Below are 20,534 nucleotides of genomic sequence, written 5' to 3'. Positions count from 1 at the left end.
ATAAAAGTAGAAGTCTCATTCATTAAAAACAAGTGTTACTGTAACCTTTTATTGCAGGCAAATGTTTATGTCAGTAAGTGTGTTTGTTTCCCGGTGTGCAGAACGGACAAAAAGTTGGAAAAGGCCACAGTTTAACGCTGAAGGACGCAACCTTTGACAGCGCAGGGACGTATGTTTGCATGGTGTCTGTTCCCGAGATAAAAGGAATGGAAACCAGCAGCTCGCTGCGCGTTCACGTCAAAGGTAAGTTAGACGGCGGACATTTTCTAGTCATTTAGAAGGCTGGAGTTTTTTCTTTTTTTTATGTGACTGAACTGGAATCTGGGAAGTTCAAAGCCCTCACTTCCTGTTTCTCTTTCTGCAGGACCACCGGAAATAAAAGAGGAAGCTTTAAATGAGATCGAGACTTTTGAGAAGACTGTCGACCTGAGCTGCCATGTCAGAGGCTACCCCACTCCCAGAATCACCTGGAGCACCTCTGATGGGAAGGTACTGCTGAGGAAAGGCTCAGAGTTGTTTTAGTTTTTTTTTTTTTTTGGCTCAGCTTCAACTCAAAAACGTCAACACAGTTATTTCATTTATCTACTTAACGGACTCCTGGAGTCTTCAGTTATGAAGTCCATTAGGAGAAAAGCCATCTGATATCAAACTTTTCTGTTGGAGTCAGCCTCTGCATTAAAACCATTGGCACTGTGTGGATCATCTTCCAGCCAATGCTATGCTGGGAAACCATGGGTCCTGGCATCCAGGAGGATGTTACTTTGACATTTACGGCCAAGCGAGACGTCCCTGTAGGCCAGTGACTGACCTTCATGCACTGTAACAGCAGAGCCCCACCTATGGGTTCAGTTTATTCACAACTTATGAGGGTGTTTTTTGTTTGAAGAGGGCAGCTTTGGACCTTCCACGTTTGAGAGTGAAGCAAAATATATAAAAGTACAGAATAATAAAACAAATGGCTCAAGATCACTGTCCTCCTTTAGTCCATTCAGGAACCAAACAGCTCGCAGCCCAGCAAAGATATTCTCAGAGAACAAAGTCAACTTTACTACGTATGTGTTGAAAGAATCATCTCTGAATCTTTCTTTACCTCTTCTCAGCCTGTCCAACCTTAACTGGACTTAAGGCATTTTGTATGCACTTTATGCATGGATAACAAAAGCAGCATTCCTTGAAGGAAAGTGTACCACCCAATCCCTTGCATGCCAACGTTTAAAAGAAAGATGTCATGTAATCTATTATCCTCTGAGTATATGTTGTGAGTAACTGTCAGCTCCTACCACAGAAAAGTTTAGGTCAGTATCTGTAAGAACGACTGACTTACAACCATTTTAGTATTTGCTAAGGTTCATTAGCTGTCTCCTTTATTGACTGAAGTAAGATTAAATTTTTTGAGATGATATACTTTAAATAGGTGACCAGTCCCTCGATTCTGTAATAGTGTTCACATTTGGATGTTGATATATTTTAGGCTCATAGTCCTGATTAAAGCTGGATGGACAGAAACGTAAAGAAAAGTTTGATAAAAAATAATAATGTGTTTTAGCTCCTCTCATCGTTTGTTGGCTGCATCTCCCTCTTATGAAATGGGTTCTAATTAGGCAAAGAACGTTTTGCAGAAAAAAGGCTGACGCTCCACACCAGTGGTCTCCAATCCTGGTCCTCGAGGGCCACTATCCTGCGTGTTTTACTTGTTCCTCTGATTCAAATCAGGTGTGTTGGAGCAATGGGTGATTAACAGGCTTCTGCAGAACATGAAGAGGTGATTTAACCACTGAATCAGGTGTGTTGGAGCAGGGAAACAAGTAACACATGCAGGATAGTGGCCCTCGGGGACCAGGATTGGAGACCCCTGCTCCAGACTCTAAATGGTGACAATCAGGTCTTGTTTGGGGTTTTCAGGTGGTGCTGATTGTACTAGTTTTGATATGCATGAATAAATTTTCTTGACCACTGATGGATCATTTTGTAACCATATTTAGGCCTTATTATGCCAATACTTTGTTCTAATATGAATGACAAATGAAAAAAAAAAGAATCTGACTTCTTTATTACTACAGTACAAGGAAGTGGAGAAAGTGTGTGTGTGTGTGTTCAAGGAAGTGGAAGTCTGATGGGTCTAAAAGAATCTTTTCCTTAAATCAGACCCGTTTGCTGACTTCTGTGCCTGTGTGTTTGTGGCAGCTCATCAAAGCAGCCTCCGAAACAGAGACCGAGGTCGGCGCTAAGAGCGTGGTCAGTGTTCCAGTCGATTCGGATTCCTCCGTTTTCTGCAACGCTTCAAACGAATTGGGCACCGACGGGGTGACGTTCAACATCAAAGCCAAAATCCGTGAGTAGCTGCTGCTGCTGCTTGCTTATCTGTCTGTTGGCTCGTCCTCGGGTTTATACTCGTACGCCTCTCTGTGTGTGTTCTTCTCCTCCTGTCCGCCCCCCCCTCTCATCTGTGTCGTCTGTTTGTTTCCACTCGGTCCGAAGCTCAGTGACATGTTGTAAACATGTTGCCCGTGATTTGGAACACCTCACCGTGTGCTCTTGTTCCAAACAAGGCACCGTGAAGCTGTTCGGCTGTTTAACGTGAACCTCCCCCCCCCCTCCCCCTCCTCTCCCTCGATGTTGTAACATCTGCTGTGCTCCTGTTTGTGCCTTCTACCTGTTTTCAGCTATACACACCACCACACCAGCAACCACCACAACCACCATTCCCAAAGCCCCAGGTAAGACCGGCCACTTTGTGCCGCCTGCTTCAAATACTCAAGTCAAATTAACTACAGGAAGCAGATTTGTGGTACTATAAATAATATATTATATTGATTATAGTATCTCCTGAAGTTCTATATTTATATATAAAGTTAAGTGAAAAAGTTCAGCTGCCAAAAAGTAAAGCTCCTATGTTCGTGTTCAGGTTGTATTTATTTACATTGAGAAATTCAGCACAACCTGTCAGACCTCAGGAAAACTAAACAAAAGAAAAAAGAAACCTAAATGTAATTATTAGGTTTGAGCTATAGGATTATTTTCTACCTTTTTGGCGTCTTCAGAGAAGGCTTCTAGTGTTTAAAAAGTAGGCATTTAAGGCCAGAAAATCAAATATTCAGCTTCCCTGCAGCAAAACTAGTGTCATGATCAGATTTTGCAGATGCAAATAATAATAATAATAAATGAAAACACCTACAAACACAAACATATCTGGGACTGTTAGTGGGAGCTGATGTAGAAATGCACTCAGAGTCGGCTGACTCCCATTACAGGATGCTGTCTTGTGTTTTTCTGTCTCTGCTTCTCCCTCGCTGGTGGACAATATGACGAGATGTTTCCATCGCCTCAGAGGAAGTCTGTTTATTCTTCTCGCTTGTGATATGAGATTTAAGAAGGATCTATTCTGGAAAATGACTTATTGGATGGATTCTTTTTCATAGTTTGCCTTTCAGACAGTTCTTGTTTTTAACTCCGAAAGGGTAGCAGTTGAAATGGGAAGCTTAGAACCAATTCATATAACTGAATGACCTCAGCTTGGAGAGGTATAATTGAATTCGGACCCCTATTGACGAGCTAACGGCTAGACCGAGTGAAGCCGAGACTTAAAACAGCTCTGATTTTACAGTGGTTCACGTGAAACCTTTACATACTGTAGCACAGTTATTCTGGCAGAAACATAATGATACTCCTGCTCCAGTGTGCACAGGAAGTGCTAAAGCTAGCTGCTGCTATTTGCAATCTAATATACATAGAAATTAATATAAAAAATATTGGCGTAATGCAAAATTGATAGTGATGTAAAAGTTTATAAAAAAGCATTTGCATGAGACGCTGTATTTATGAAAACTGTTAATTCTTAGCAGATTGACGATCTAACAGCGAGCCGGGCCAAGAACGGGAGGTGGGGGTGGGGGGGCATTGCTGCTATTTGGAACAACTCTATTCTAAATAAAATTCATAATGGTTCATGCAAATGTTATTTTATAAACCTTTCCGTTGTCCTTTCACACTACACGGGTATTCCCGCAAAAATACTACGAAATTCCTGCTTCAGTTGTGCTGTTAGCGCTGCAGCTATTTGCACACACTGATCACCACAGAAATAACTGGAAATAGTTGCGTAGTGTTAGATTGACGGTGATGTAAAGATTTGGAAAAATAGTATTTTCCCTCTATTCAACCCTCGAGACTGAAGTAAGACAGAATTAATCTCCATTTCTCCAAACTGAGGTTGTTTTAGATTTTAAATAGGTAACATATTCATTGTCCATAACTTTTCAGCAGAACTATATTTTAAATTGCAAATAGAAATTGAACTCTGTGTGTGTGTGTGGCCTGCTGGAATCAGTTTACTTCCTAAGCCCGCTGATAACTGTGCTCATTTGGTTTTTCTCAGTCAAAACAGAAACACCCACCACATCCAAGAAAACCAAGACAGGTTTGTATGTTGCGTAGCTGCAGATCCTCTCAGAAAAGCAACAAGCTTCCTTCTGCTCCGCACCACCTCCCTGACTCGCCTGCAGCAGACGCCTCTCTGCTGCAGAACACGTCATCATCTTCACCTCTTCCTCTGCATGCTGTCATGCTGTTTAGTTGTGCGAACACACCACGCCTTCCTACCATCCGAATCGGTGTTTTCACCCCTTCTTTCCTCCCGACCTTTGAGTTGCCAGATTTAGGTCACCCGAATGACGCTATAGCGCTACACTCTCTCTTTAGAAAACTCTAGCTGTCGCACCCGCACCTCTCATCGGGTTCTCCTGCCCTCGCATCTGTCCTCTCGTTCGCAATTCACTTGCAGTGATTAATTTTTTTGTTTGTTTGTTTTTTTCCTTCTTTCTTCTCCACCAGAGAGCAAGGGCGTTATAATCGCAGTCATCATCATCTGCATCCTGCTGCTGGCCATCTTGGGCAGCGTGCTCTACTTCCTGTACAAAAAGGGCAAAATCTGCAACCGGTCCGGGAAGCAAGACATGTAAGGGGAAAGTCTGACCTGAATTTTTAACTGTTGTGTTTATGATTTCAGATTAGATTAAAAAATAATTGTTAGAAAGCTTTTTTCTGTTTTTTTGTTTCCTTTTCTAACAAAATGTTGCAGTAAAAACCAGAATAAGGCACCAGGACCTGACTTGAGCATCTCCCCGTTGATGAGGGATGTTTGCTGACATGCGCACCATTTACAAGGGCCTTAAAAAGAAGTATTCACACCCCTCGAGCTTTTCCACATTTTGTCAAGTGACGACCACAGACTTCAAGGTATTTTATTGGGATTTTATGTGACAAACCAACACAAAGTGATCCATAATGGTAAAGTGGATGAAAAACGATTTGTTTGTCTCTACCAGCTTTGCACATCTACTGAAGAGGCTGAAACGTTTCCTCCCTCTTCCTTGAGAATTATGTGAGCAGAGGTTTCCAGTCTTTCCGCAGGGTCTCAGTTGGATTTAGGTCCGGTCTAACATTCGGGTCGTTGTCCTGCTGGAAGGTATTAAACGTGTTCAAATTGTTTGGTTCAGCTCAGTTTAAACATTGATCTCATACTCACGGAGCGTACAGATTACAGCGCTGGACCACAGAGCTACCAGTCCACATCGGCAGTCGCCTTCAGAGTTACCACAGGCTTCTTGGCTGCTTCTCAGATTCATGCTCTCCTTGCCCGGCCTGTCAGTTTAGCCGGACGGCCATGTTTTGGTAATAGACCGAACAGAGCTCTGTGAGACGCTCAATGTTCGGGATATTGTTTCAGAACCAAACCCAGCTTTAAACTTCTCAACAACTTCATCCCTGACTCGTCTGCTGCGTTCCTTGGTCTTCACGATGCTGTTTGATCACTGATGTTCTGTAACGAACCTTCAGGGAGCAGCTGGATTTATACTAAAGTTAAATCACTCACAGGTGGACTCTGCTGATCAGGTGACATTTGAAGGCAACTAGTTGCACCAGATTTCAGTTCTGGTCTGAACACAAACGCACTCTACGCTTTTCAGAGTTTTACTTTTTGAAAAAATTATAAAACGATTTCACCACTGGTGCACCATTTTGTGTTGGTCCATTATCTAAAATCCCTGTAAAATCATTTTATGTTGGTGGTTGAAACTTGACAAAATGTGGAATAGTTCCAGTGGTGTGAAGACTTTTTTTTTTTTCCAAGGAGAGCAAACGTCTTCTCGTGTTGACCCTGACAGAATGGCATAAAACCAAACTTCAACCTAGGACAGATTTCACTGATGGCACTTTTTTTAAATAGATAAAAATAAATAAATATCTTGGTACAATGTTTACGTTGTCAAAAAGCAAACTGTGTGTCTGAAATTATTAGAAGATCTTAAAGAATCTCGACTGAGGTCAGGCTGGTGAGTCAGTTAGTTTGTGTCCAAGTTACTGATGTGTTTGGGAGCGCCTGTCGCTCATCTGCGCCACGTTTCTTCTTCCTGCCGAAGCACCAGGGAGAAGTCCAGCAGAGACAACATCGTGGTGGAGATGAAGAGCGACAACACGGAGGAGGCCATCCTCCTCGGCGTTAACGGAGACAAACAGCCTCCAGGCGACCAGGTGAGAGATCTGACCCGATCCGAGTCCAGCCCAGCTCGTCTGGTTTCTGCGCTCTGATAATTCCATGTCCTGTAACCGCCCCCCGCCTCTCCCCATGTTTCTCATTGTGTCTGTGTTCACCCTCTGAAGTAAAGTGACGGGCGGTGAGTACCTGCCCGTGCAGAAGGAAGGAGGCGACTGCAGGCGCCGACAGCTGCTCCCGTTTCTCCCTCTCAGGCCTCGGTCCCCCAGATGCCTTCAAGCCTCCTCCAACCGCAACTCCGGAGCTACGGCGCAGAAATCATGTCCGCTCGCGTCACGATGGGCATTTTTTTTTTTTTTTTCCCCTCAAAGCTGAAGCTTTTGCTTGCCATCCTTCACTCTTCCTCCCACACCCACCAGACATCATCTTCGAGCTCCGTCACGTAACTCTGCTGAAGACTCCAAACTCCAAACCAAAGACGAACTCTTGACTGTAACCTGCGAGCCTTAGAAACTGCTGATTGTCCAGAGAACAATATTTAGAGCACAAAGCTGACAGGGACTGTTTTTATATATGAATTAGCACCACCTCAGGCAAAAAGCAATCACTGAAGAAGCTCCGTTAGTGTACATATTATAATCTGTGTGTATATATATATATATATAAAAAAAATATAAATATTTCTTTATTTAAAATAACAGCATATAAAAAGCAACCAAAAAACGAAATGACCAGATTGTTTTCTTTTTTTTTTTTTAAGTTTTGGTGCTTTTCTATGGAGAAAAAAAGAGGAGCCAGAGAAAAATGGACTTCTTAAATGAGTTTTTTCTGTTTCAGTCTGCACACTGAAAGTTTCGTTTCGGACGCCTCACCTTCTCAGCCGCTTCGCACAACCACAAATAATTCACATTTTTCCCCCATCTTAACCCTCGTTTTTACAGTTCGTCTAGTTTAAAGAAGGTAGTTTTTGAGATTGCTGAATAATTTGCAGCACAATTTAATGTTATTTTATTTTTTATTTTTTGACTTGAAGCATCGAGGGGGTAAGTCAAGCCATAAAGTTGCGGATGCCTTTTAGAAGTGCCGTTCAAAGCCTTGCAGAAACTCCACATTTTGTACTGTTAGTTTTGTTTGTATTTATTTTCTGCGCACTGATGTTTTAGTTTAAATTTGATTTTTTTTTTTGGGTGAATATTCATGCAGTCGTGTTGTTTCTCTCATGTAAAACAGCTGTTTAATGTTACTGTACTTCATGTGTTGTGAGCTGTTTTTATCCGTAGGACGAAGGTAGAACAGAACCACGGCGTGAAGTCGTCCTCGTTGCGAGGCGAAGACGCGTTTCTGTCAAATGAAGTCACGTTATCGACTGAAACCTGAGCTGCAGAATCCCCCTCGGACTCAACGCCTTAAACTGCATTTAAATCTTTAACTTTCCACAGTATCTGACTACTGAGGAGGGGGAAATGACTGCGACTCGACACGTAACTTAGGTCTGGAGACGACCACGCAGTCGTCCACTTCCTTCCGTTCTGTTTTTAACAAACGTTAACTGTTTTAGGATGTTTTAAAACGCCTTTTAAAGCCTTGGAGTTATGAAGTAAACTGCAATTACCAACAAACTTCTTGTTTCCATTTTTATTTTTTGACAAATGCTACCAAATAAAGTAAAATCATGTGCTTAATGTGTTTAGTTTTATGTAATAAAGCAGGTAAAGCTAATGAATGGGTGTGACAGAGCAGTTTATAACTTCTTTAAAAGGAACGTTATTTATAATTTCTGTTGTTAATTTCATTAAGTTTGTGGTTAAAAAATTAAAGAAAGGATGCATATTGCCCGCTACCTTTCATGCCTGAGGTGTAGACTAATACCAGCTTATGGTGAGAGATGACAGCCATTTTGGTCAAACCTTGAAAATGAGCCGATTCACGTTTTTATGGAATATCACAACATATCCTGCTCCAAGTAAGTGTTTGTGAATGACTCAGCTACAAGCCCAGCAAAATTTTTAATTTTCTTTTAAAAACTACTAAATTAATTTAATCTTTAGTAGATTTATTGGAAGAATTATGGAAACTGAAGAAGCCAGGTGTCACATTCAAACAGCTAAAGCATGTTTTTTTCATCACCGCCCTGCTCCTGTGGATCCAAACCGTCCCTTTCCTAAAGAATCTACACATTTATTGGGTTACGTAACAGTTTAGAGACAGTCACCTGATCTGCTGAAGGCAGCATCCTGATCACATTGTGGTTTTTTAAATGTAATAACAGAGTACATTGGAAAGCAAGTTGCTTGATTATCTTCTGATAGACGAAACAAAAATAATCCTGAAGGACTGAAGCTGTCCTGTTCCGCAAATATCTGCTTTTACCGTGTTCTTAATCTTCTCCTCCAGTTCTGCATGAACAGAAAGAGTCCTTCAAAGGGCTTCAGTATGCTCTAATGACCAGGATAAATCCCTATTCCGTTCAGATAGTTTAAACTCTAATACAAGCAGTTTCCATAAATGTAACGCCGAGCTTAATGTCTGATGAAGTACTTGAGGCGTGTGGTGCTTTTGTTGACATTTTATTAACAGCAATGTGCATACTTCCAAATTGATATGAGCTTTAAAAACCATCGACAACAAAAAAAAAGAATGCCTCTTTTTTTTTTTTGTACTGAGGAGGATAAAATGCAGCAACACAGAGCAACAGCCCCCTCTGCTGGCAGGAAATTAAAACACCCCAACAGTGGACCTGACAGTGATGGAGAGGGGCGGGGGGCGGTGAGGGCATCAGGAGGGATCTGAGCATGGATCAGAGGCGGGGAGGCGGATGAGAAGTTATCAAACGGACACTGAAATGTTTCACAGATGAGGCCGGACGCGGCTGAAGAGGCAGAGGACAGATTCGTGCGAACATTACCGCGCAACCCGTCCTTCAGAGATCAATACCTACGAACGCTTTCCAATGATCAAGGCTTTTTCGAAATAAAATAAAATTAAAACGGTAAGAACCTCGGTGAGGAGCTCTTAACATATGGCACAGGTCATGGAAATAATCAGACAAGTAAACAAAAAACTTAGGAACAAAAAATACATTTACAGGAATGCGACACAAACTCAACCGTTTGTTTTTTTCTCTTTTCCCTCCTTTTTGTATCAACTTTATACAGCTAGCTTTTCTTTAGAGTGACAGTATCAAAGCACGAATTGGTATGCTGTGCAAAAAAATGTAAAAAAATAACGGTTAATATTACATGAGAATGACACGCTGTCCTGAAACATGAACATCGATACAGTATGGAGGACCACAGACCTCCCTGTTCATCATCGCCCATCATTCAAAAAGTGTCTCAAGGCAACTAGGAAAACAAAAAAAAGCACTAAGAGGATGGCAAGACAGCTGGGACTGACTGACACCTTCCCAAAGAACAATAATATTAAAACAATTAAAGATAAAAACATTCTTCATATACTGGGAGAGGCTCAAGTTACCGTGTACCTAAAAGCTGCTTGCAGAAATATATCCTTTCCATTCATAGTACCTGGAAATAAAGCCGTTTCTAGTCATGCCAACATGAAAAAACAAACAATACAAAACAACAAGTGCAAGTTACGATGTGGAGAAGAAGTCATACGCCATTTGTGTGGCTTCGTTAAGCAGAAACTTTAGGTTGAACCAAGCGACGAGCCTCTTCTGGGGTTCAACAGCGAGGCTAAATGTCACCTTTTTCCTTTTTTTTTTTAAATAGACAAACATTATTCCTGAGTTAGATTTTTTTCGTTTTTTTAATATTTAGTTGGCCCAAATACTGATTTTAATGTAGACTTTGGGGCGGGGCCAGCAAACCCAGGAGTCTACGTTAGAAGAAGAAAGAAAGAAAAAAGAAAGCCTCAGCAGTCGATCCCTTTCAGACAGGGAGGGGGGGACTGATGTGAGCGGGAATTTGTTTTCTAACCGGAGCATTTAACGTGCTTTCTCACCGTCACTACAGTACGGAGGCAGCAAGGGGCCGTCAGGGGTGGGGGTCAAGAGAGAAACAGGACAAGGTGAAAATCCGTCCCCTCATTTCAGTTAATCTGGGCGCAGATTACATTCGGTTTGAGAGCAAGCAGCAGGTTCTAGTCCGGGTGCAGAAAAGACACCAAATTCCTACTTTCAAACAAATCAACAAACCATGAACATCTCGCCTCAACTGTAGAAAAACTACAACCTAATTAAAAACAACCTATTTAGGCTCTGAGCTGGTCGAGCTCGTAGAGAAACACGGACAGAAATTCTCCTACAAACCTGCAGGTTTCTAATTGAACTGGTAAAAAAAGAAATCTTTTATTTTTTTTTAGGCAGGTGTTGCTTTTTGTAGACAGTCCCTAAACCTTAATTCTACTTCCACACTGAAAGCCCAGCCAAACACAGAGTTAAAGGGACAGTCTGGTGATTTTTGAAGTCACGTTCCCTCAAATTAGTTATCAGTCGTTGGCGCCTTATCAGCTGAAGAAAATGGAGAAAAGAGCAGAAGTTTTCCTCTCGGCCAGGCTGTGCGGCCAAACCAGGGGCCTCTTTTATATGGTTTATAAAACAACTCTTCCTGAAAAATGTCCCACAGGTGTAAACGAACGCTACATCAGCTAATATCAAACTTTAACACTTTTGCCAGACACTGCTCGTTTTCTCAACCCGACAGCGTCCGTGTCAGCGCACAGCCTCAGGTGGCCGACGCTCGGGTCGCAACAAGGACCCCGTTCACACAGGTGGGACATTTTTAGTCTCAAAAGAGTCTAAAAGCCTGAAAGATGGAACAAAAGGAGCCCCGGTCTGTTAGCTCTACAGGAAGACTTCTGGCCTTTTCTTCAGACTTTCTGTCCCGTCACTGATATCACCTCTCAGAAAAAGGTAACTATTAATAACTCTTTGACAGAACAGCTTTTCTAAAGCCTTAAGGTGGACGGTTTCCTAAACTGAGGAACCAGATTTGTTTTTTTTCCCCGTAAAGAATCGATAAAAAAAAGAAATGATTAAAACAAACAAAAAGGAAAAGTTAAAACACTAATGAGTCAACAGCTTGAGAGCTGCTTTTATTTTTCAAGTATGCTACATTACGGACTGGAAAACCAAAATGATACTGTCACTTTAAAGAAACAAGACGACGGTAAACACTATTCACAAATGTACATTTAAGGCTTAATTGTTTAGCACTAACAAGAGTAGCAGCAGTGAAACACTTCTGAATTAATTATAATAATATTTATGATCATATGACAATAATATATTAAAGTAAATCAATGACTTTTTTTGTTGTTTGTTTGTTTCGTAACACCGGACTGAGCTGGAGACAGAAACCTGAACCAGCCAGTGAAGAAAAAACAAAAAAATAAAACCCAACAACCTCATCAGCCACCACGGATCCCACGACACGAGCCCGTCTGGCACTGCAGGGTCATCGCCATAATCTCACCGCCGGGCTCTACAGCTACACAAGGCCCCGCCTTTATAACGTAGAGCAGCGGTACGTTTGCAGAACGCGAGTCTGAGTACGCAGACTGGAATTCCACATTCGTGATGTGGAGGGGTGGATGGGGTGGAGGGGGGTCTTCACGAGGAGCAGGTCTGAAGCACACACACACACAAGCATGCCCACATACACGAGGAACGCACACGACCAATCAGAAATGAGCTCAGACCTGAAACCATCATCATGCTATGCCGACATATAAAAACACAACAAAACAAGCAGGTTGGAAAAATAAAAAAAGTACCAAAATATTCTTAATCAAAGGCCATTTCAGACTGAATTTATGATGAAAAAGCTCTGTCGCACGGGGGCTTTTCCTCCCCCCCAAGCTGCTGCTGACTAACACATCCTGGTGAGCAGTCACCCAGACTCTTCCTTCCTCCGTCGGACAGAAAGACACAAACCCCCTGGAATCTGACTCCTGTCCTGGTCATATATAGTTGTACCAACGGCTACCCTTCACACTGAATTATTTTCACATACTGTATATGCACGTACTGTATATATTACACACATGTAATATACATTTACTTATATATTAAATTTTCATATAGACATACACTTTTAGTTCTATTGGTGAGGTGTTGGTTACAATTTCAGCAAGAGGCTTCGACATGAAAGATGAGAAGCGGTCTTCCCAGGATTCTTCTGGGTGTTTTGAGCTTCCTTTGTTCAGTCCAGAGGAGACGCAACTGAAACCAAAGCGGCCTGCTAGAGCAGTTTAAGAAGAAGAAGAAAAAAGGGGTCAAATGCAGTTGAAAGCGTATGGAGTGCGGGGCGCGGAGTCCCAGAGATGCTGTGAGCTCGCTGGAGTAACAGCCGGTTAAAAACGTCTCAGGGGGGGTCGGGGCGGAGGGCGTCAGCCAACACTGGAGACGGTGCTGGAGTCCGTGGGCTCCAGGTCGGTCTGCACCAACCCTTTAACCACGCCACGCCGAGCCGAGCGTAGGCGGGCAAGCGAGCGGCCGCGGGGCGGGGGCGCGACGCCGTGCTATGTAAGGATGTGCGCGGCGGACGGGACCGAGACGAACTCGCGCAGGATGTTCTTGGCCATCTCAATATTGTTCTGCGCGATCACCAGTGCCTTCTGGATGTCCTGGTACGAGTAGCCCTGGTTCATGAGGTGCTCGATCTCGCTGCTGATCTGGGGGTTGGCGTCGCCCGCTGTGGACGCGCCGCCGGGGACGGGCGGGACGGGGCTGTGCCGGCGCTCCGAGTTGATCCGTCTCGGCAGAGGCTTTGGAGGCCTCTCTGGTGCCGCTTCTGCCGGCTCCAAGAAGGCTGAGGAAACAGGAGGAGGAAGTATTTCAGTTTAACTCAGAAAAGAGAACTTGTATATATATATTTTAAACACCCATAAAAAGGTCAACCTGAGAGCTGCTTTCTTTTACTGGAAATAACTGATATAAAACACGTCGATGAATAGAACCAGGCCTGAGGTAAGCTACATGTTTTTTTCCTCTTATACTCTGTGAAACCTTTCAGCTTTCCACTGTAGTGACATTTAACAAAGCACTGCAAGAAGCCAATTATAATCCGTGAGCTTGTCAGCTTGATGCAGAGTGATTTAATTGGCTCTCCGACTCAAAGATTAAGGTCTTTAGCAAAGCGCTCACACACCCAGCAATCTTCATCTTTGCTAAATGTCAGCCTAAAACAGACATGAGGACATCACTCTCGTCTCATGAGCGAACAGCCACTTCCTGCATTGTGACTGGGACTTCATGGAGGCTTTATAAAAGGCTCAAATGTCAGCAAATGTTTTGTAATCACTCCTCTACTGATCCAGTTAAAACACTCTACAAACAAACCCATATTAAGAGCAAGAACCCCCCCAAACTTTAACAGTTATATTTAGAAATCTACCGACGGCTGACTCCAACTATTGATTTTTTCCAACTTTTCAGGTTACTGGAAGAAGGGTTTCGTCCAAATAAATATATTAACTGAGAAAGAAATATCAGCATATCAATCGAAACTAACAAGTGCACCAGATAAGACATTTTGTAACAAACTCTAAAGCCAAGATAAATGTGAGTTGTGAAACAATAAAAATCTGACAAACAGTCAGGTCTTTTAGGTTGGATGATGTCAGATTTTAGTATTGGATGTATTTGGACTAACCTTTATGGAGCATTTGTGTTTTCTTTTAGCAGCTTCTAACACATGTTGCACTTCCTCTGACTTTAATTTGAAACACCTTACAGATTTTACATTTTACTAAATTTGGATCTTCACTCAGTGAAATCTTGGTCAGCACCTTGTCGTGGTGCGTTTACTGACCATTAAATAAAAGAATAAATCAGATTTACAGGTGGTTGATTTACTGGTCGTAAGTTGAGCTGAAAATCAGCTGTGGTGCATCCCTGATATTGACAATTGCTACTATTGTGAGACGACAGGTGAAGCTTTTTTCCCGCTCTTTCTAATCCAGTAAAGCAATTCCTTATCGGGCCGCAGCATCTTAATTCACACAGGCTGGACATATAGTTTAGCAACACTTTGGTGTTTACCAGCCAGCGCTGCATGATCAGCTGGGTGAAAACGCTGCAGCAGCACATCACCCTCCCCCCATTCTGCCTCCATACTTACACACAGAACGTCAGTCCACAGTTCAACCCGCCTTAAAGACAAACGTGAGAAAAAACATCATATCTGTTCCATCAGAGGCAGAGAGGGGAGAGTGGTCAAACCCATCTAACCAAAGCCACAGCAGTTTTGCTTTTTAGACAATTGTTTGACTAGCTTTACTAAAAGCTGCAGTTTTAATGCTTTTCTCATGTATAACTGACTGCTGGTAACAGTCCACACATCCCTGCAGCTCATAATAGGGATTATCTCAGCAAATCAACATGTTAAAATCATACAGCAGGTGGATGTGTCCACTAACACGACAAAAGTACTGTTTCTCTAGGTTTAATGTATTAACGGTCTTAAACATTTTTTACAAGAATCAATCCGTGACAACTAAAGAAGAGATTTCCATCCAATGATTAACTCAATATGTGAAACTTGTGTTTTGTTTGAAATCCCACAGACAGAAGTCACAACTTCCGTCTGACTCATAACTCAGATTCATCTTATAAAACTTTCTACAATCTCTGTTAAGCATTAACAGGGATTATAAAAGCCACCATGACTAGAAAACTCCAATTTTAACGTAAAAATCAGAAACGCCATCTAAACAGAAACTGATCCGAGTCAAAGTGTCCTTAAATGCCACATAATATGCTCTTCTAAACAACATTCCTTTATAATGCTGCAGCGACAGCCGCTTACAGCACATACAGTACGCTCAGGAACGTGACAGAGTGGTAGTTATTACTTCCATTTGTCCATAATATAAAAGTGAACTTACACGCCACAGCTCCAGAATCTACATCTAGGGAAAAGCGGTTGAACGCAGTTGTGGAGGACAAGCATGATGATGACGACGAGGAAGAAGATGACAAAGAGCCTCCCATTTCTGAGAGGGTCCGTCGTGCGGGGGGCAGAGGTAGGGGCTTTGGGAAGTCGTAGCCGTTGTCCTCTTCCTCGCGGTCCTCGGGCGCAGGGTCTCTGGGACCGTTTGTCATCACCAGAGGGGGCAGCTCTGAATAATCTGGGAGGGTGACAGGCATTGTGTTGGCACTACGAAATACATTTAACACAGAGGTACTGACAGGTTAGCTCAAGAGACGACACATCATTCAAACCTAAAATAACCTGAGAGTAAAGTGTGCTCAGCCAGGCTTCTGAAACATTACCTGAATCTCTGGCTTGTTGTGAGCGGAGCTGGATGTTGTACATGGCTTCATAACTTATAGGTCCATCTTCAGCAGCTAGTGTTAGCCTACATCAAACGATACCAGTAAGTTAACTTATACAAACAACCCTTCAATGGCTGTCTTAAAGTGCTGGATGGGACATTCACTGGGAGTTTAAATACCGCGAGTTGAGTGCAGAGGGTTGGGCCGGCGCCTGGAGTACTGACAGAGGCTGAGGCTGTGGGGGTCTCGGCACCGGTAAAGGCTCCCCGACGGGTGGTGCCACGATGGGACGGGAGGAGGGGATCATGTACTCAGAGTCCTCCTCACTGTCGCATGGCTCTTCTCCTGCCACTGGTCTCAAAACTGGAGACGGTCTGGAAGCAAACCAAGGATTCAAAAATACTTACAAATCAGCAACACTGGAACGCCTCTTAAATGTAATTTATTGCTTTGAAATGATGAGTAAAAAAACGACGTATCAGTAAGCCACGGCAGGAGCAGCTAAACGCACCTGTTTGCCAGTGAATAGATGGCGTTGGCCGAGGCGGAGGGTTTCACTTTGGGGTTGTCATAATCTTGACCAACTACTGCAGCAAAATTCTGGGAAGCAAAGGAAGAAATACGGGCATCTTAGAAACTTCTATATTTAAATATAGACTTTATTATAAAAAATGTTTTGCATTTTAGAATATTTGCTCTTCTAGATTCTTGTTGATATCAGGATAGGAAGCCGGTGACAGTTTAAGTTTTTTCTCTTTCCTTTAATAAAAGCAAAACATATCCAGCACTGGAACACTAACCAATAAATGCTTTCTTTTTTTTTTTTTTTTTACTGCAACATAAGAACTCCAGTGGGCGAATAAATTCTGGGTAAGTAAAGGTGGTTTGAATCTTTTCTTTCTTTCTTTTTGACTCACTTCAGAGGTATAATATAGCGAGCAGTGAACCTGAGAAATGCAATTTTTTTTTTTGTTTGAACCAACTTCCTCGTTTTGAACCTTAACATCAAGCTGATGACTATTTGCAAACAATTTGTTACCGAAACTGGTTTATCAAAACTTATTTTAAAGACATGTAAATATCAAAGTCCTGAAAGTGTGCTTTCATTCAAAGATATTTTGACCCATATTTCAGGAACAATCTCAGAGTTGCAGGTCTTTCATATTTATATTCCATCTGGAAACTAATGTTACTGCATGGCCGACTCCAAAAGATGTTTCATAAAAAAACTGTTGTCCTTTCTTATTAATTTATCAACTTCCAGCCCTATACAGTACCTGCTTAATCGACAAAGTACAGCACTTATATTTGGAAGCTGTTTACTGCGATGGCACAGCATCCGGTAAAAGGAACTCTTAATGCAAAGCTAAACAGGCCATCCAAAACAAAACCAGACATAATTAGAAACTAAGAGTAGCCAAGTCAGTTTGAGTCTGACCTGAAACCAATGAGCTGACAGGCTAAAGGCCTAATTATCCACATAAGATGCAGGGTGACAAGAAAAGTTGTTCTTCAGCAATAATCTCCCTCAGGAAGACATGTCAAAAGGCCCGATTATACACTAAAATTGGACAGATGAAATTAGGATCAACCTGCACCAGAATAATGAGAACAACATGAAGAAATATCTGAATGGCCTACAGTCCAAAGGGTTCAATCTTATAGGCAAAACATGAGCAGAGACCAACGCAGAGATCAGTGGAGTTTACTGATCTGCCCGATGTTTCTACAGTGTAGAGAAGTATTTAGCCAGCTGAGGAGGTTAAACCATTAATGCTGAACGACTGAAAACAAACTCCGGTGTTTCACAGCTACACAGGTGTTTCAAGGGTAGAGAAGCAGATTATTCCCTGACTGTGAATCCATCCACTTCAGTAGCAAAACAAAGTAAGAAAACTCAAAATGTCCTTTCGAACCTAAAGCAGCCATTGGTTGAAAAGTATTCTAAACAAATCAAAACGGTTTACTTGTGTAGATTTAGCCAACTGATTTTGAATGCGTAAAAATGTAATTTATCAAGTATAAAAATGTGTGAAAAAGCTGTTGAGTTTGGATGTGTAATCAATGCAGTTTTTTTGAATAAAAAAACAAAAAACAAAACTATTTCTTCACAACTAAAAAATATTGTCAAAATGCAAACAAAAAGAACTTCTATGAGCTTACAGGTGAAAACTCTGTCTGCACAGTATGGGTCTGCATTTTACAACACGATGTTCATAAGTGACCTGTCAGAAATGCCTGACAGAGCCTATAAATGAAGTCTGAGGTAAATTAGGACTTGTGTGAATGATTTTTATTCTTCTCAGAGTGGTGTTGGACTGCAAATAAAACCAGTGAATCACATGTTCAGTGCTGCGTGTTGATGTGCTTCTGACCAGCTGGTGGTCCAGACTGAGGGAGCTGTTGTTCTTCTGAGGGTCTGAGCGGGTGTCCATCGCTGAGGGCAGCGCCAAGGGGAGGGAGTGTCTGTTGGACAGTTCCCTGACACCTGCTCGGATGTCCCCTCCCAAACTGGAGACTTGCGTGGAGGAGGAGGAGGATGAGGATGAGGACGAAGAGGGGGTGGGGGCCTTGGGAACAGGCCTCGAGTTCCACTCGGACATTGGACGGTTTGGGGGGGTGGGAGGGAGCTTATCTCGAGGGGCCTCCCCCGGAGTGCTGGGTAAGGGCCGCCTCTGGAGCCGGGCATCAGGGGCTGGCCCGACTGCGTGGGGTCTGTCGGGAGGAGGAGGAGGGGGGAGATCCCGCAGTGCAGGAGGAAGAGGAAGAGGCTTGTCTTTGTGGTGAGATGATGCCTGGAGGAATCAAACAGAGACAGGGGGGATTTTTTTAAATCTGCACATTTTACTGACATAAAAGCAAAGAAAATGAGCATTTTCCTATGATGGAAATAACCTATAAAGAAAACGGTGATGTGGCAGAATACTAATGCCACAAATAAAGTGACATTCAGTTACCTTACTGCTGAGCCCTGGACTGGAGGCACCAGGGGGGTTCGGAGGTCTGTGTGGTAACAAGTCAAGTCTGGGAGGCACTGGGGGAAGAGATGACTGAGGAGGCATGGACATGGGCGACGGGGGGCGGTCCACCTGAAGCACATGAACAGAAGCGTCAAACAACCTTGACTTCTGATCAAAACCTCAGCGCAAAGACACACAACTCCAGCCGAATTTATTTTATGCTTTTATACTTATTTACAGGATTATTTCATGCGAAAAACAAAGATGACTGCGGGCGCATTTTAAGAAATTCTCAAAGAAGCAGGGTCAGCAGATAGAAAGTTCCAGGGACACACATCAAAGTGTGTGTGATCTCAGGTATTCACATATTTTCAGAATAATGCATACAGATTTTCCTCAGAGGCACATAAAAGATGTACGATAGGAGGACGCCCCAGATATCAAATGCCAAGAGATGAAAAAAAGCTGCTACCTTGGCATCATGAAAGATAGAGATGAAAGACCAAAGAAACAAGATGTGAGCTAAAATCTTAGGAAAAAAATAAATAAAGAGAGAGAAGAAGAGGTAGGGAGTGTTTTATCTGCACAGAAATGAACCTAAAAGAGAAGAGAGAGAAAAAAGAAGAGGATAGTAGAAAAGTCTGAGTTGTGCCCTGGCTGTTAGACCCCACAGTGTTCTTAGAGGCTAAAAACCAATAAAAGTGAAATTTAAATTAAGGTTACCTTCAAACTGGCGAGGTTGCTCATCATCAGGTGGGGGTCTTCAAGTCTGTCATCGTCGTCGTCGTCGTAGCAGGGTGATGGTGCGCCCTCGGCTCCCATGATGCACCTGGACGAGCCTCCGCTGTTGTCCTTGGGGTCGAAAGGATCAACAACAATGGGCTCTGTACCTTTAATTTCACAGCGACAGAAGGGACATCCTGTTCCCTGACCCTCTGATTCCTGTAACACAGGAAGAAATGCAGGTTGCAGTCATGTAGATGTGCATGAAGAAGCTTTTCAGCAAGCCGATTTCTTAACAGTACAATCCAAGTTCTGACATCTAACCGACTAATGGACCCTGGTCTCCACCCACTCCCATACCTGCCAGGCGGTGAGACAGGAGGTGCACATGAGATGACCGCAGGGCTCGATCTTCACATCCTTGTCATTCTCGGCGCAGATCTTACAAAGCTGGAAAGTGGAGCCCATCTCACAGTACAGCTCATATTGCTCCTGAGGGGGAGAAAAACACGGTGAGACGGTAACATCACAAAGAGCTAACAACACTCGAGATCATTCTGAAACGAGCCGGTGAGAATCGGGAGCGCTGCTAAAAAATGCGGAGGCGTATTTTGAGTTTCAGTCTTGTGCTCAAGCCCAGCGAGCCTACGAAAAACAAAAACCCAGAGAGGATGTCTTACAAAACGCATCTTTCGCAACAACGTTGCGACCTTAAATGTGAGGACAAGATGTATCTACTTTAATATGGAAACTGGGTCTAAAAACGAGTTGGCTTTTAGCGTTTTATTAGCTCAAAGCATGTATATTTTTTAACAATTTTTCTATGGAGCATGCCAATGTTAAAGAGAACGAAACAAATTCAAAGTTAAAGAGGATTATTAAACCTCAGAATCTAATAAATTTCTTTAAAATAGTATTTTCATTGTCTACTTTCGTAAATAAATCTAAAACAAAACGCTCATAATGTTGCCCTGCCAAAACAGCCAATGCGTTGAAATATTTATCCACATTAAAAAAAGAGAATAGTTCATCATATGTGCTTCTTTTTGTCAGCTTCTCAGTTTCTACAGTACTTTACTGTGTTCCCAACTTCTGCTTTTCTTGCTCATGCATA

General features: G+C 42.6%; 2 protein-coding genes across 8 annotated transcripts in view; one reads left to right on the top strand and one right to left on the bottom strand.

Annotated features, from left to right (window-relative positions):
- Window positions 1-8,216, top strand: part of mcamb (melanoma cell adhesion molecule b) — a 40,055-nt gene extending 31,839 nt beyond the window's left edge. Inside the window, exons 10-17 of one of the 6 annotated variants that reach the window (XR_003040019.2) lie at window positions 102-243; window positions 365-489; window positions 2,185-2,332; window positions 2,664-2,717; window positions 4,376-4,417; window positions 4,831-4,954; window positions 5,078-5,235; window positions 5,325-6,398. Coding sequence is in view for 5 of the 6 variants with exons in the window: in XM_017433372.3 (XP_017288861.1) it covers window positions 102-243; window positions 365-489; window positions 2,185-2,332; window positions 2,664-2,717; window positions 4,376-4,417; window positions 4,831-4,954; window positions 6,420-6,531; window positions 6,661-6,663 (750 nt within the window). In the remaining variant the exon portion in view is untranslated. Of the gene's footprint in view, window positions 1-101; window positions 244-364; window positions 490-2,184; window positions 2,333-2,663; window positions 2,718-4,375; window positions 4,418-4,830; window positions 4,955-5,077; window positions 6,399-6,419; window positions 6,532-6,660 lie in introns of those variants that run through there. The other 5 variants (XM_017433372.3, XM_017433375.3, XM_017433374.3 and 2 more) reach the window with 5 other exon arrangements.
- Window positions 8,217-9,501: 1,285 nt separating this feature from the next.
- Window positions 9,502-20,534, bottom strand: part of cbl (Cbl proto-oncogene, E3 ubiquitin protein ligase) — a 38,277-nt gene continuing 27,244 nt past the window's right edge. The window contains exons 8-16 of one of the 2 annotated variants that reach the window (XM_017433370.3): window positions 19,781-19,912; window positions 19,421-19,639; window positions 18,695-18,826; window positions 18,080-18,532; window positions 16,249-16,337; window positions 15,917-16,111; window positions 15,735-15,820; window positions 15,347-15,589; window positions 9,502-13,269 (exon numbers count right to left, since the gene is read on the bottom strand). In XM_017433370.3, coding sequence (XP_017288859.1) covers window positions 12,980-13,269; window positions 15,347-15,589; window positions 15,735-15,820; window positions 15,917-16,111; window positions 16,249-16,337; window positions 18,080-18,532; window positions 18,695-18,826; window positions 19,421-19,639; window positions 19,781-19,912 — 1,839 coding nt within the window. In that variant the 3' untranslated portion in view covers window positions 9,502-12,979. The remainder of the gene's footprint in view (window positions 13,270-15,346; window positions 15,590-15,734; window positions 15,821-15,916; window positions 16,112-16,248; window positions 16,338-18,079; window positions 18,533-18,694; window positions 18,827-19,420; window positions 19,640-19,780; window positions 19,913-20,534) is intronic. The other variant, XM_017433371.3, reaches the window with a different exon arrangement.

The sequence above is a fragment of the Kryptolebias marmoratus genome, linkage group LG2 (genome assembly GCF_001649575.2).
Source record: "Kryptolebias marmoratus isolate JLee-2015 linkage group LG2, ASM164957v2, whole genome shotgun sequence".
Classification (NCBI taxonomy): domain Eukaryota; kingdom Metazoa; phylum Chordata; class Actinopteri; order Cyprinodontiformes; family Rivulidae; genus Kryptolebias; species Kryptolebias marmoratus.
The sequence above is the reverse complement of the archived record's forward strand: the minus strand, read 5'-3'. Positions and strand labels throughout refer to the sequence as shown.